Genomic DNA, 15,303 nt, shown 5'->3' with positions numbered 1-15,303 from the left:
CTCCCCACCCACTAACCCTGCCCCTCCGCACCCACTAACCATCCCTTTGCACCCACTAACCACCCCTTCGCACCCACTAACCTACCTCTTCGCACCCACTAACCACCCCTCTGCACCCACTAACCACCCCTCCGCACCCACTAACCCACCCCTTCGCACCCACTAACCACCCCTTCGCACCCACTAACCACCCCTCCCCACCCAGTAAACACCTCTTCGCACCCACTAACCACCCCTCTGCACTCACTAACCACCCCTTCGCACCCACTAACCACCTCTTCGCACCCACTAACCACCCCTCCCCACCCACTAACCCGGCCCCTCCGCATCCACTAACCACCCCTTTGCACCCACTAACCACCTCTTCGCACCCACTAACCACCCCTTCGCACCCACTAACCACCCCTCTGCACCCACTAACCACCCCTCTGCACCCACTAACCACCCCTCCGCACCCACTAACCACCCCTTCGCACCCACTAACCACCCCTCTGCACCCACTAACCACCCCTCCGCACCCACTAACCCGGCCCCACCCCACCCACTAACCACCCCTCCGCACCCACTAACCACCCCTCCGCACCCACTAATCACCCCTCCGCACCCACTAACCACCCCTCCGCACCCACTAACCACCCCTCCGCACCCACTAACCACCCCTCCGCACCCACTAACCACCCCTCCGCACCCACTAACCACCCCTCCGCACCCACTAACCACCCCTTCGCACCCACTAACCCGGCCCCTCCCCACCCACTAACCACCCCTCCGCACTCACTAACCACCACTCCGCACCCACTAATCACCCCTCCCCACCCACTAACCATCCCTTTGCACCCACTAACCACCCCTTCGCACCCACTAACCACCCCTCTGCACCCACTAACCACCCCTCTGCACCCACTAACCATCCCTTTGCACCCACTAACCACCCCTCCGCACCCACTAACCACCCCTCCCCACCCACTAACCCGGCCCCTCCGCATCCACTAACCACCCCTTTGCACCCACTAACCATCCCTTTGCACCCACTAACCACCCCTTCGCACCCACTAACCTACCTCTTCGCACCCACTAACCCACCCCTCTGCACCCACTAATCACCCCTCCCCACCCACTAACCATCCCTTTGCACCCACTAACCACCCCTTCGCACCCACTAACCACCCCTCTGCACCCACTAACCACCCCTCTGCACCCACTAACCATCCCTTTGCACCCACTAACCACCCCTCCGCACCCACTAACCACCCCTCCACACCCACTAACCACCCCTCCGCACCCACTAACCACCCCTCTGCACCCACTAACCATCCCTTTGCACCCACTAACCACCCCTTCGCACCCACTAACCTACCTCTTCGCACCCACTAACCCACCCCTCTGCACCCACTAACCACTCTTCTGCACCCACTAACCACCCCTCTGCACCCACTAACCGCCCCTTTGCACCCACTAACCCACCCCTCTGCACCCACTAACCACTCTTCTGCACCCACTAACCCACCCCTCTGCACCCACTAACCAACCTCTTTGCACCCACTAACCACCCCTTCACACCCACTAACCCACCCCTCTGCACCCACTAACCCACCCCTCTGCACCCACTAACCACTCTTCTGCACCCACTAACCCACCTCTTTGCACCCACTAACCCACCTCTTTGCACCCACTAACCACCCCTCTGCACCCACTAACCCACCCCTCTGCACCCAATAACCACTCTTCTGCACCCACTAACCCACCTCTTTGCACCCACTAACCCACCTCTTTGCACCCACTAACCACCCCTCTGCACCCACTAACCCACCCCTCTGCACCCACTAACCCACCCCTCTGCACCCACTAACCACTCTTCTGCACCCACTAACCCACCCCTCTGCACCCACTAACCACCCCTTCGCACCCACTAACCCACCCCTCTGCACCCACTAACCACCCCTCTGCACCCACTAACCACCCCTCCGCACCCACTAACCACCCCTCTGCACCCACTAACCATCCCTTTGCACCCACTAACCACCCCTTCGCACCCACTAACCTACCTCTTCGCACCCACTAACCCACCCCTCTGCACCCACTAACCACTCTTCTGCACCCACTAACCACCCCTCTGCACCCACTAACCGCCCCTTTGCACCCACTAACCCACCCCTCTGCACCCACTAACCACTCTTCTGCACCCACTAACCCACCCCTCTGCACCCACTAACCAACCTCTTTGCACCCACTAACCACCCCTTCACACCCACTAACCCACCCCTCTGCACCCACTAACCCACCCCTCTGCACCCACTAACCACTCTTCTGCACCCACTAACCCACCTCTTTGCACCCACTAACCCACCTCTTTGCACCCACTAACCACCCCTCTGCACCCACTAACCCACCCCTCTGCACCCAATAACCACTCTTCTGCACCCACTAACCCACCTCTTTGCACCCACTAACCCACCTCTTTGCACCCACTAACCACCCCTCTGCACCCACTAACCCACCCCTCTGCACCCACTAACCCACCCCTCTGCACCCACTAACCACTCTTCTGCACCCACTAACCCACCCCTCTGCACCCACTAACCACCCCTTCGCACCCACTAACCCACCCCTCTGCACCCACTAACCACTCTTCTGCACCCACTAACCCACCTCTTTGCACCCACTAACCACTCTTCTGCACCCACTAACCACCCCTCCGCACCCACTAACCCGGCCCCTCCCCACCCACTAACCACCCCTCCGCACCCACTAACCCGGCCCCTCCCCACCCACTAACCACCCCTCCGCACCCACTAATCACCCCTCCGCACCCACTAATCACCCCTCCGCACCCACTAACCCGGCCCCTCCCCACCCACTAACCACCCCTCTGCACTCACTAACCACCCCTCCGCACCCACTAACCCGGCCCCTCCCCACCCACTAACCACCCCTCCGCACTCACTAACCACCCCTCCGCACCCACTAATCACCCCTCCCCACCCACTAACCACCCCTTCGCACCCACTAACCACCCCTCTGCACTCACTAACCACCCCTTTGCACCCACTAACCATCCCTCCCCACCCACTAACCATCCCTTCGCACTCACTAACCACCCCTTTGCACCCACTAACCACCCCTCCGCACCCACTAACCACCCCTCCCCACCCACTAACCCACTCCTCCGCACCCACTAACCTGGACCTCCCCACCCACTAACCATCCGTTTGCACCCACTAACCATCCCTCCCCACCCACTAACCATCCCTCCGCACCCACTAACCACCCCTCCCCACCCACTAACCCACCCCTTCGCACCCACTAACCATCCCTTCGCACCCACTAACCACCCCTCCGCACCCACTAACCACCCCTCCGCACCCACTAACCATCCCTCTGCACCCACTAACCATCCCTTTGCACCCACTAACCACCCCTCCACACCCACTAACCACCCCTCCACACCCACTAACCATCCCTTTGCACCCACTAACCACCCCTCCACACCCACTAACCATCCCTTTGCACCCACTAACCACCCCTTCGCACCCACAAACCACCCCTCTGCACCCACTAACCCACCCCTCTGCACCCACTAACCACCCCTCCGCACCCACTAACCACCCCTCCGCACCCACTAACCCACCCCTCTGCACCCACTAACCCACCCCTCTGCACCCACTAACCACCCCTTCGCACCCACTAACCACCCCTCTGCACCCACTAACCACCCCTCTGCACCCACTAACCACCCCTCTGCACCCACTAACCACCCCTCCCCACCCACTAACCACCCCTTCGCACCCACTAACCACCCCTCCACACCCACTAACCACCCCTTCGCACCCACAAACCACCCCTCTGCACCCACTAACCACCCCTTCGCACCCACTAACCACCCCTCTGCACCCACTAACCACCCCTCCCCACCCACTAACCCACCCCTTCGCACCCACTAACCATCCCTTCGCACCCACTAACCACCCCTCCGCACCCACTAACCACCCCTCCGCACCCACTAACCATCCCTCTGCACCCACTAACCATCCCTTTGCACCCACTAACCACCCCTCCACACCCACTAACCACCCCTCCACACCCACTAACCATCCCTTTGCACCCACTAACCACCCCTCCACACCCACTAACCATCCCTCTGCACCCACTAACCACCCCTTCGCACCCACAAACCACCCCTCTGCACCCACTAACCCACCCCTCTGCACCCACTAACCACCCCTCCGCACCCACTAACCACCCCTCCGCACCCACTAACCCACCCCTCTGCACCCACTAACCCACCCCTCTGCACCCACTAACCACCCCTTCGCACCCACTAACCACCCCTCTGCACCCACTAACCACCCCTCTGCACCCACTAACCACCCCTCTGCACCCACTAACCACCCCTCCCCACCCACTAACCACCCCTTCGCACCCACTAACCACCCCTCCACACCCACTAACCACCCCTTCGCACCCACAAACCACCCCTCTGCACCCACTAACCACCCCTTCGCACCCACTAACCACCCCTCTGCACCCACTAACCACCCCTCTGCACCCACTAACCACCCCTTCGCACCCACTAACCACCCCTTCGCACCCACTAACCACCCCTCTGCACCCACAAACCACCCCTCTGCACCCACTAACCACCCCTTCGCACCCACTAACCACCCCTCCCCACCCACTAACCCGGCCCCTCCGCACCCACTAACCATCCCTTTGCACCCACTAACCACCCCTCCGCACCCACTAACCTGGACCTCCCCACCCACTAACCATCCGTTTGCACCCACTAACCATCCCTCCCCACCCACTAACCATCCCTCCGCACCCACTAACCACCCCTCCCCACCCACTAACCCACCCCTTCGCACCCACTAACCATCCCTCCGCACCCACTAACCATCCCTCCGCACCCACTAACCATCCCTTTGCACCCACTAACCACCCCTCCACACCCACTAACCACCCCTCCGCACCCACTAACCATCCCTTTGCACCCACTAACCACCCCTCCACACCCACTAACCACCCCTCCGCACCCACTAACCATCCCTTTGCACCCACTAACCACCCCTCTGCACCCACTAACCATCCCTCTGCACCCACTAACCATCCCTTTGCACCCACTAACCACCCCTTCGCACCCACAAACCACCCCTCTGCACCCACTAACCCACCCCTCTGCACCCACTAACCACCCCTCCGCACCCACTAACCACCCCTCCGCACCCACTAACCACCCCTCCGCACCCACTAACCCACCCCTCTGCACCCACTAACCCACCCCTCTGCACCCACTAACCACCCCTTCGCACCCACTAACCACCCCTCTGCACCCACTAACCACCCCTCTGCACCCACTAACCACCCCTCTGCACCCACTAACCACCCCTCCCCACCCACTAACCACCCCTTCGCACCCACTAACCACCCCTCCACACCCACTAACCACCCCTTCGCACCCACAAACCACCCCTCTGCACCCACTAACCACCCCTTCGCACCCACTAACCACCCCTCTGCACCCACTAACCACCCCTCTGCACTCACTAACCACCCCTTCGCACCCACTAACCACCCCTTCGCACCCACTAACCACCCCTCTGCACCCACAAACCACCCCTCTGCACCCACTAACCACCCCTTCGCACCCACTAACCACCCCTCTGCACCCACTAACCACCCCTCTGCACTCACTAACCACCTCTCCGCACCCACTAACCCGGCCCCTCCCCACCCACTAACAACCCCTCCGCACCCACTAACCAACCCTCCGCACCCACTAATCACCCCTCCGCACCCACTAACCACCCCTCTGCACCCACTAACCACCCCTCCGCACCCACTAACCCGGCCCCTCCCCACCCACTAACCACCCCTCCGCACTCACTAACCACCCCTCCGCACCCACTAATCACCCCTCCCCACCCACTAACCACCCCTTCGCACCCACTAACCACCCCTCTGCACTCACTAACCACCCCTTTGCACCCACTAACCATCCCTCCCCACCCACTAACCATCCCTTCGCACTCACTAACCACCCCTTTGCACCCACTAACCACCCCTCCGCACCCACTAACCACCCCTCCCCACCCACTAACCCACTCCTCCGCACCCACTAACCTGGACCTCCCCACCCACTAACCATCCGTTTGCACCCACTAACCATCCCTCCCCACCCACTAACCATCCCTCCGCACCCACTAACCACCCCTCCCCACCCACTAACCCACCCCTTCGCACCCACTAACCATCCCTTCGCACCCACTAACCACCCCTCCGCACCCACTAACCACCCCTCCGCACCCACTAACCACCCCTCCGCACCCACTAACCATCCCTCTGCACCCACTAACCATCCCTTTGCACCCACTAACCACCCCTCCACACCCACTAACCACCCCTCCACACCCACTAACCATCCCTTTGCACCCACTAACCACCCCTCCGCACCCACTAACCACCCCTCCGCACCCACTAACCATCCCTTTGCACCCACTAACCACCCCTCTGCACCCACTAACCATCCCTCTGCACCCACTAACCATCCCTTTGCACCCACTAACCACCCCTTCGCACCCACAAACCACCCCTCTGCACCCACTAACCACCCCTCTGCACCCACTAACCACCCCTCCGCACCCACTAACCACCCCTCCGCACCCACTAACCCACCCCTCTGCACCCACTAACCCACCCCTCTGCACCCACTAACCACCCCTTCGCACCCACTAACCACCCCTCTGCACCCACTAACCACCCCTCCCCACCCACTAACCACCCCTTCGCACCCACTAACCACCCCTCCACACCCACTAACCACCCCTTCGCACCCACAAACCACCCCTCTGCACCCACTAACCACCCCTTCGCACCCACTAACCACCCCTCTGCACCCACTAACCACCCCTCTGCACCCACTAACCACCCCTTCGCACCCACTAACCACCCCTTCGCACCCACTAACCACCCCTCTGCACCCACAAACCACCCCTCTGCACCCACTAACCACCCCTTCGCACCCACTAACCACCCCTCTGCACCCACTAACCACCCCTCTGCACTCACTAACCACCCCTCCCCACCCACTAACCCGGCCCCTCCGCACCCACTAACCATCCCTTTGCACCCACTAACCACCCCTCCGCACCCACTAACCTGGACCTCCCCACCCACTAACCATCCGTTTGCACCCACTAACCATCCCTCCCCACCCACTAACCATCCCTCCGCACCCACTAACCACCCCTCCCCACCCACTAACCCACCCCTTCGCACCCACTAACCATCCCTCCGCACCCACTAACCATCCCTCTGCACCCACTAACCATCCCTTTGCACCCACTAACCACCCCTCCACACCCACTAACCACCCCTCCGCACCCACTAACCATCCCTTTGCACCCACTAACCACCCCTCCACACCCACTAACCACCCCTCCGCACCCACTAACCATCCCTTTGCACCCACTAACCACCCCTCTGCACCCACTAACCATCCCTCTGCACCCACTAACCATCCCTTTGCACCCACTAACCACCCCTTCGCACCCACAAACCACCCCTCTGCACCCACTAACCCACCCCTCTGCACCCACTAACCACCCCTCCGCACCCACTAACCACCCCTCCGCACCAACTAACCCACCCCTCTGCACCCACTAACCCACCCCTCTGCACCCACTAACCACCCCTTCGCACCCACTAACCACCCCTCTGCACCCACTAACCACCCCTCTGCACCCACTAACCACCCCTCTGCACCCACTAACCACCCCTCCCCACCCACTAACCACCCCTTCGCACCCACTAACCACCCCTCCACACCCACTAACCACCCCTTCGCACCCACAAACCACCCCTCTGCACCCACTAACCACCCCTTCGCACCCACTAACCACCCCTCTGCACCCACTAACCACCCCTCTGCACTCACTAACCACCCCTTCGCACCCACTAACCACCCCTTCGCACCCACTAACCACCCCTCTGCACCCACAAACCACCCCTCTGCACCCACTAACCACCCCTTCGCACCCACTAACCACCCCTCTGCACCCACTAACCACCCCTCTGCACTCACTAACCACCCCTCTGCACCCACTAACCACCCCTCCGCACCCCTCCGCACCCACTAACCACCCCTCTGCACCCACTAACCACCCCTCCGCACCCACTAACCCGGCCCCTCCCCACCCACTAACCACCCCTCCCCACCCACTAACCACCCCTCCGCACCCACTAACCACCCCTTCCCACCCACTAACCACCCCTCTGCACCCACTAACCACCCCTCCGCACCCACTAACCCGGCCCCTCCCCACCCACTAACCACCCCTCCACACCCACTAATCACCCCTCCCCACCCACTAACCATCCCTCCACACCCACTAACCACCCCTTCACACCCACTAACCCGGCCCCTCCCTACCCACTAACCACCCTTCCTCACCCACTAACCCGGCCCCTCCCCACCCACTAACCACCCCTCTGCTCCCACTAACCACCCCTCTGCACCCACTAACCACCCCTTCGCACCCACTAACCACCCCTCCGCACCCACTAACCTGGCCCCTCCCCACTCACTAACCCACCCCTTCGCACCCACTAACCACCCCTTCGCACCCACTAACCACCCCTTCGCACCCACTAACCACCCCTTCGCACCCACTAACCTACCTCTTCGCACCCACTAACCCACCCCTCTGCACCCACTAACCCACCTCTTCGCACCCACTAACCACCCCTCCTCACCCACTAACCCACCCCTCCTCACCCACTAACCCACCCCTCTGCACCCACTAACCCACCCCTCTGCACCCACTAACCCACCTCTTTGCACCCACTAACCCACCTCTTTGCACCCACTAACCCACCTCTTTGCACCCACTAACCGCCCCTTTGCACCCACTAACCCACCCCTCTGCACCCACTAACCATCCCTCTGCACCCACTAACCACTCTTCTGCACCCACTAACCCACCCCTCTGCACCCACTAACCCACCTCTTTGCACCCACTAACCACCCCTCTGCACCCACTAACCCACCCCTCTGCACCCACTAACCACTCTTCTGCACCCACTAACCCACCTCTTTGCACCCACTTATCCACCTCTTTGCACCCACTAACCACCCCTCTGCACCCACTAACCCACCCCTCTGCACCCACTAACCACCCCTCCTCACCCATTAACCACCCCTTCGCACCCACTAACCACCCCTTTGCACCCACTAACCACCCCTCCTCACCCACTAACCACCCCTCCTCACCCATTAACCACCCCTTCGCACCCACTAACCAATCCTCCCCACCCACTAACCACCCCTCCCCACCCACTAACCACCCCTCTGCACCCAATAACCACCCCTTTGCACCCACTAACCACCCCTCCTCACCCACTAACCACCCCTCCTCACCCATTAACCACCCCTTCGCACCCACTAACCACCCCTTTGCACCCACTAACCACCCCTTCGCACCCACTAACCACCCCTCCCCACCCACTAACCACCCCTCTGCACCCACTAACCACTCTTCTGCACCCACTAACCAATCCTCCCCACCCACTAACCACCCCTCCCCACCCACTAACCACCCCTTCGCACCCACTAACCACCCCTTCGCACCCACTAACCCACCCCTCTGCACCCACTAACCACTCTTCTGCACCCACTAACCAATCCTCCCCACCCACTAACCACCCCTCCCCACCCACTAACCACCCCTCCGCACCCACTAACCACCCCTTCGCACCCACTAACCCACCCCTCCGCATCCACTAACCACCCCTCCTCACCCACTAACCATCCCTCCGCACCCACTAACCACCCCTCCCCACCCACTAACCACCCCTTCGCACCCACTAACCACCCCTTCGCACCCACTAACCACCCCTCCGCATCCACTAACCACCCCTCCTCACCCACTAACCATCCCTCCCCACCCACTAACCATCCCTCCGCACCCACTAACCATCCCTCCGCACCCACTAACCACCCCTCCCCACCCACTAACCATCCCTCCGCACCCACTAACCACCCCTCCCCACCCACTAACCACCCCTTCGCACCCACTAACCACCCCTTCGCACCCACTAACCCACCCCTCCGCATCCACTAACCACCCCTCCTCACCCACTAACCATCCCTCCGCACCCACTAACCACCCCTCCCCACCCACTAACCTCCCCTCCTCACCCACTAACCCACCCCTCCGCATCCACTAACCACCCCTCCTCACCCACTAACCATCCCTCCCCACCCACTAACCATCCCTCCGAACCCACTAACCATCCCTCCGCACCCACTAACCACCCCTCCGCACCCACTAACCCACCCCTCCGCACCCACTAACCCACCCCTCCGCACCCACTAACCACCCCTTCGCACCCACTAACCACCCCTCTGCACCCACTAACCACCCCTCTGCACTCACTAACCACCCCTTCGCACCCACTAACCACCCCTTCGCACCCACTAACCACCCCTGTGCACCCACTAACCACCCCTCTGCACCCACTAACCACCCCTCTGCACTCACTAACCACCCCTCCCCACCCACTAACCCGGCCCCTCCGCACCCACTAACCATCCCTTTGCACCCACTAACCACCCCTTCACACCCACTAACCACCCCTCTGCACCCACTAACCACCCCTTTGCACCCACTAACCACCCCTCCCCACCCACTAACCACCCCTCCGCACCCACTAACCACCCCTCCGCACCCACTAACCACCCCTCCGCACCCACTAACCACCCCTCCGCACCCACTAACCCGTCCCCTCCCCACCCACTAACCATCCCTCCGCACCCACTAACCACCCCTCCCCACCCACTAACCACCCCTCTGCACCCACTAACCACCCCTCTGCACTCACTAACCACCCCTTCGCACCCACTAACCACCCCTTCGCACCCACTAACCACCCCTCTGCACCCACTAACCATCCCTCTGCACCCACTAACCATCCCTTTGCACCCACTAACCACCCCTTCGCACCCACAAACCACCCCTCTGCACCCACTAACCCACCCCTCTGCACCCACTAACCACCCCTCCGCACCCACTAACCACCCCTCCGCACCCACTAACCCACCCCTCCGCACCCACTAACCCACCCCTTCGCACCCACTAACCACCCCTTCGCACCCACTAACCACCCCTTCGCACCCACTAACCACCCCTTCGCACCCACTAACCTACCTCTTCGCACCCACTAACCCACCCCTCTGCACCCACTAACCCACCTCTTCGCACCCACTAACCACCCCTCCTCACCCACTAACCCACCCCTCTGCACCCACTAACCACTCTTCTGCACCCACTAACCACCCCTCTGCACCCACTAACCCACCTCTTTGCACCCACTAACCGCCCCTTTGCACCCACTAACCCACCCCTCTGCACCCACTAACCACTCTTCTGCACCCACTAACCCACCCCTCTGCACCCACTAACCCACCTCTTTGCACCCACTAACCCACCTCTTTGCACCCACTAACCACCCCTCTGCACCCACTAACCCACCCCTCTGCACCCACTAACCACTCTTCTGCACCCACTAACCCACCCCTCTGCACCCACTAACCAACCTCTTTGCACCCACTAACCACCCCTTCGCACCCACTAACCCACCCCTCTGCACCCACTAACCACCCCTCTGCACCCACTAACCCACCCCTCTGCACCCACTAACCACTCTTCTGCACCCACTAACCCACCTCTTTGCACCCACTAACCCACCTCTTTGCACCCACTAACCACCCCTCTGCACCCACTAACCCACCCCTCTGCACCCACTAACCACTCTTCTGCACCCACTAACCCACCCCTCTGCACCCACTAACCACTCTTCTGCACCCACTAACCCACCCCTCTGCACCCACTAACCACTCTTCTGCACCCACTAACCACCCCTCCTCACCCACTAACCACCCCTCCTCACCCATTAACCACCCCTTCGCACCCACTAACCACCCCTTTGCACCCACTAACCAATCCTCCCCACCCACTAACCGCCCCTTTGCACCCACTAACCACCCCTTCGCACCCACTAACCACCCCTTCGCACCCACTAACCCACCCCTCTGCACCCACTAACCACTCTTCTGCACCCACTAACCAATCCTCCCCACCCACTAACCACCCCTCCCCCACCCACTAACCACCCCTTCGCACCCACTAACCACCCCTTCGCACCCACTAACCCACCCCTCTGCACCCACTAACCACTCTTCTGCACCCACTAACCAATCCTCCCCACCCACTAACCACCCCTCCCCACCCACTAACCACCCCTTCGCACCCACTAACCACCCCTTCGCACCCACTAACCCACCCCTCCGCATCCACTAACCACCCCTCCTCACCCACTAACCATCCCTCCCCACCCACTAACCATCCCTCCGCACCCACTAACCATCCCTCCGCACCCACTAACCACCCCTCCCCACCCACTAACCACCCCTTCGCACCCACTAACCACCCCTTCGCTCCCACTAACCCACCCCTCCGCATCCACTAACCACCCCTCCTCACCCACTAACCATCCCTCCCCACCCACTAACCATCTCTCCGCACCCACTAACCATCCCTCCGCACCCACTAACCACCCCTCCCCACCCACTAACCATCCCTCCGCACCCACTAACCACCCCTCCCCACCCACTAACCCGGCCCCTCCGCACCCACTAACCACCCCTCCTCACCCACTAACCCACCCCTCCGCATCCACTAACCACCCCTCCTCACCCACTAACCATCCCTCCCCACCCACTAACCATCCCTCCGCACCCACTAACCATCCCTCCGCACCCACTAACCACCCCTCCCCACCCACTAACCCACCCCTCTGCACCCACTAACCATCCCTCCGCACCCACTAACCCACCACTTCATTATTTTGTCAGTCACACTCCTGTGTCCAGCCTCACTTTATGGACATACAATCTATGTATATAAGCTTTCTGACATTATTGTTCATTTTTATTATCCTGTTCTTGATCTTGCTGTGATTTTTTTGTGCTGCATTAGATCTGGTGCAATAATTATCTCATTCTACTTTACACTTTTGTACTGGAAGTGACATGAAACAATCTCCAATTTGAATTTTTGAATCTTTGAGTAGTTTCCCAGAGAAGCTTTCCTCAGCACCTTGGTACACGTGACAAAGACAACACCACGATTCTGCATGGCAGGGCACTCTGGAGGCTCACCTTTCTCCACCACAGGGGACTTCCAGCACCTCAGTTTGAAAGCAGCAGATCACTGAGGGTCTCTCTTCCACCCATCTGAGATATTTATCAGGAGCACCTAACATACATTACCAATGATCCCCCCCCCCCCACCACCACCAGTCCAACAAACTCTTTGCCCCCGAAGCAAGGCAGGAGGTTCACAGCATTTGGACAAGAACTGTAAGAAGGGGAAACCGTTTCCACAGAACTCTGTGCCACCATCCAGGTCTCAACACGCATGAAGTGTCAGTAGCGTTAGACTGTTCCCTTTGGACCTGTGTGGCGGTTACACCACATTATTTGTGGCAATATCACTTTGTGTTGTGTGAGATGTAATGCATTGTGCACCTCAGTCTGGAGGAACAAACATCTGGCGGAGTGCCGGTATGTATTACCCACCTCCCCCCACCCATGTCAGGAACAACATCCCTGAGCTCCAGCTGCCATTGACTCACCTCTGTCCCTGACTCCGGGATGAAGCTCTTCACACGAACAGTCTTCCCAGGGGCAGGGAATGTGGCTTCCCGTAACCCTTGCATGAAGGGGTAAATGACAGCCATGCAGATCTGCCTCCGCTTCTCCACCTCATCCAAGATCTGGGAGGAGGGGAGTGAGAGTGGATCCAGTGAGAAACAAGCAGGCCTCCGCACTAATCCGCATTCCCAAAACATTCACAATGTTCATACCACGGTAATCCCTACACCAGGGGTTGGCAACCTTTACCACTGGAAGAGCCAATATGGACCCATTACCACGGTAATCCCTACACCCACACTCCTCTCCTTCTCCTCCTCCACCATCAGCCCTTCCACACCCGCACGTCCATGCCTGTAACCCCCTATATCCTCACGGATGTACCTGTAGCCCACCCACACCCACACGGATGTGCCTATAGCCCCCACCATCCACACGGATGTGCCTATAGCCCCCCCACACCCACACGGATGTACCTGTAGCCCACCCACACCCACACGGATGTGCCTGTAGATCCTCCTACTCCCACACGGATGTGCCTGTAACCACCCCCCACATCCACACGGATGTGCCTGTAACACCCCCTACACCCACACGGATGTGCCTGTAACACCCCCTACACCCACACGGATGTGCCTGTAACCACCCCCCACATCTACACGGATGTGCCTGTAGCCCTCCCACACCCACAGGGATGTGCCTGTAGCCCCCCCTACACCCACACGGATGTGCCTGTAACAAGCTACATCCACACAGATGTAACTGTAGTCCCCTACACCTACACGGATGTGTCTGTAGCCCCCCCCCCTACATCCACACAGATGTACCTGTAGCCCCCCCTACACCAACACGGATGTACCTGTAGTCCCCCTACATCCACACAGATGTATCTGTAGCCCCCTACACCAACACGGATGTGCCTGTAACCCCACCTACACCCACACGGATGTGCCTGTAGCCCCCACCATCCACACGGATGTGCCTATAGCCCCCCCACACCCACACGGATGTACCTGTAGCCCACCCACACCCACACGGATGTGCCTGTAGATCCTCCTACTCCCACACGGATGTGCCTGTAACCACCCCCCACATCCACACGGATGTGCCTGTAACACCCCCTACACCCACACGGATGTGCCTGTAACACCCCCTACACCCACACGGATGTGCCTGTAACCACCCCCCACATCTACACGGATGTGCCTGTAGCCCTCCCACACCCACAGGGATGTGCCTGTAGCCCCCCCTACACCCACACGGATGTGCCTGTAACAAGCTACATCCACACAGATGTAACTGTAGTCCCCTACACCTACACGGATGTGTCTGTAGCCCCCCTACATCCACACAGATGTATCTGTAGCCCCCTACACCAACACGGATGTGCCTGTAACCCCACCTACACCCACACGGATGTGCCTGTAGCCCCCACCACCCACACGGATGTGCCTGAAAACTCCCCCACATCCACACGGATGTGTCTGTAGCCCCCTACATCCACACGGATGTATCTGTAGCCCCCCCTACATCCACACGGATGTACCTGTAGTCCCCTACATCCACACGGATGTGCCTGAAAACTCCCCTAC

The 15,303-nt window shown here is 60.3% G+C and overlaps 1 protein-coding gene across 5 annotated transcripts in view; it reads right to left on the bottom strand.

Annotated features, from left to right (window-relative positions):
• Positions 1–15,303, bottom strand: part of LOC132381201 (DENN domain-containing protein 2D-like) — a 179,662-nt gene that overhangs the window by 67,156 nt on the left and 97,203 nt on the right. For all 5 annotated transcript variants that reach the window (XM_059950495.1, XM_059950494.1, XM_059950497.1 and 2 more), the window contains one exon: positions 13,693–13,833. In XM_059950495.1, coding sequence (XP_059806478.1) covers positions 13,693–13,833 — 141 coding nt within the window. The remainder of the gene's footprint in view (positions 1–13,692; positions 13,834–15,303) is intronic.

Source organism: Hypanus sabinus, chromosome 25, assembly GCF_030144855.1.
Source record: "Hypanus sabinus isolate sHypSab1 chromosome 25, sHypSab1.hap1, whole genome shotgun sequence".
Lineage (NCBI taxonomy): Eukaryota > Metazoa > Chordata > Chondrichthyes > Myliobatiformes > Dasyatidae > Hypanus > Hypanus sabinus.
Note: the sequence above shows the minus strand (reverse complement) of the source record. Positions and strands in the feature narration are given on the sequence as shown.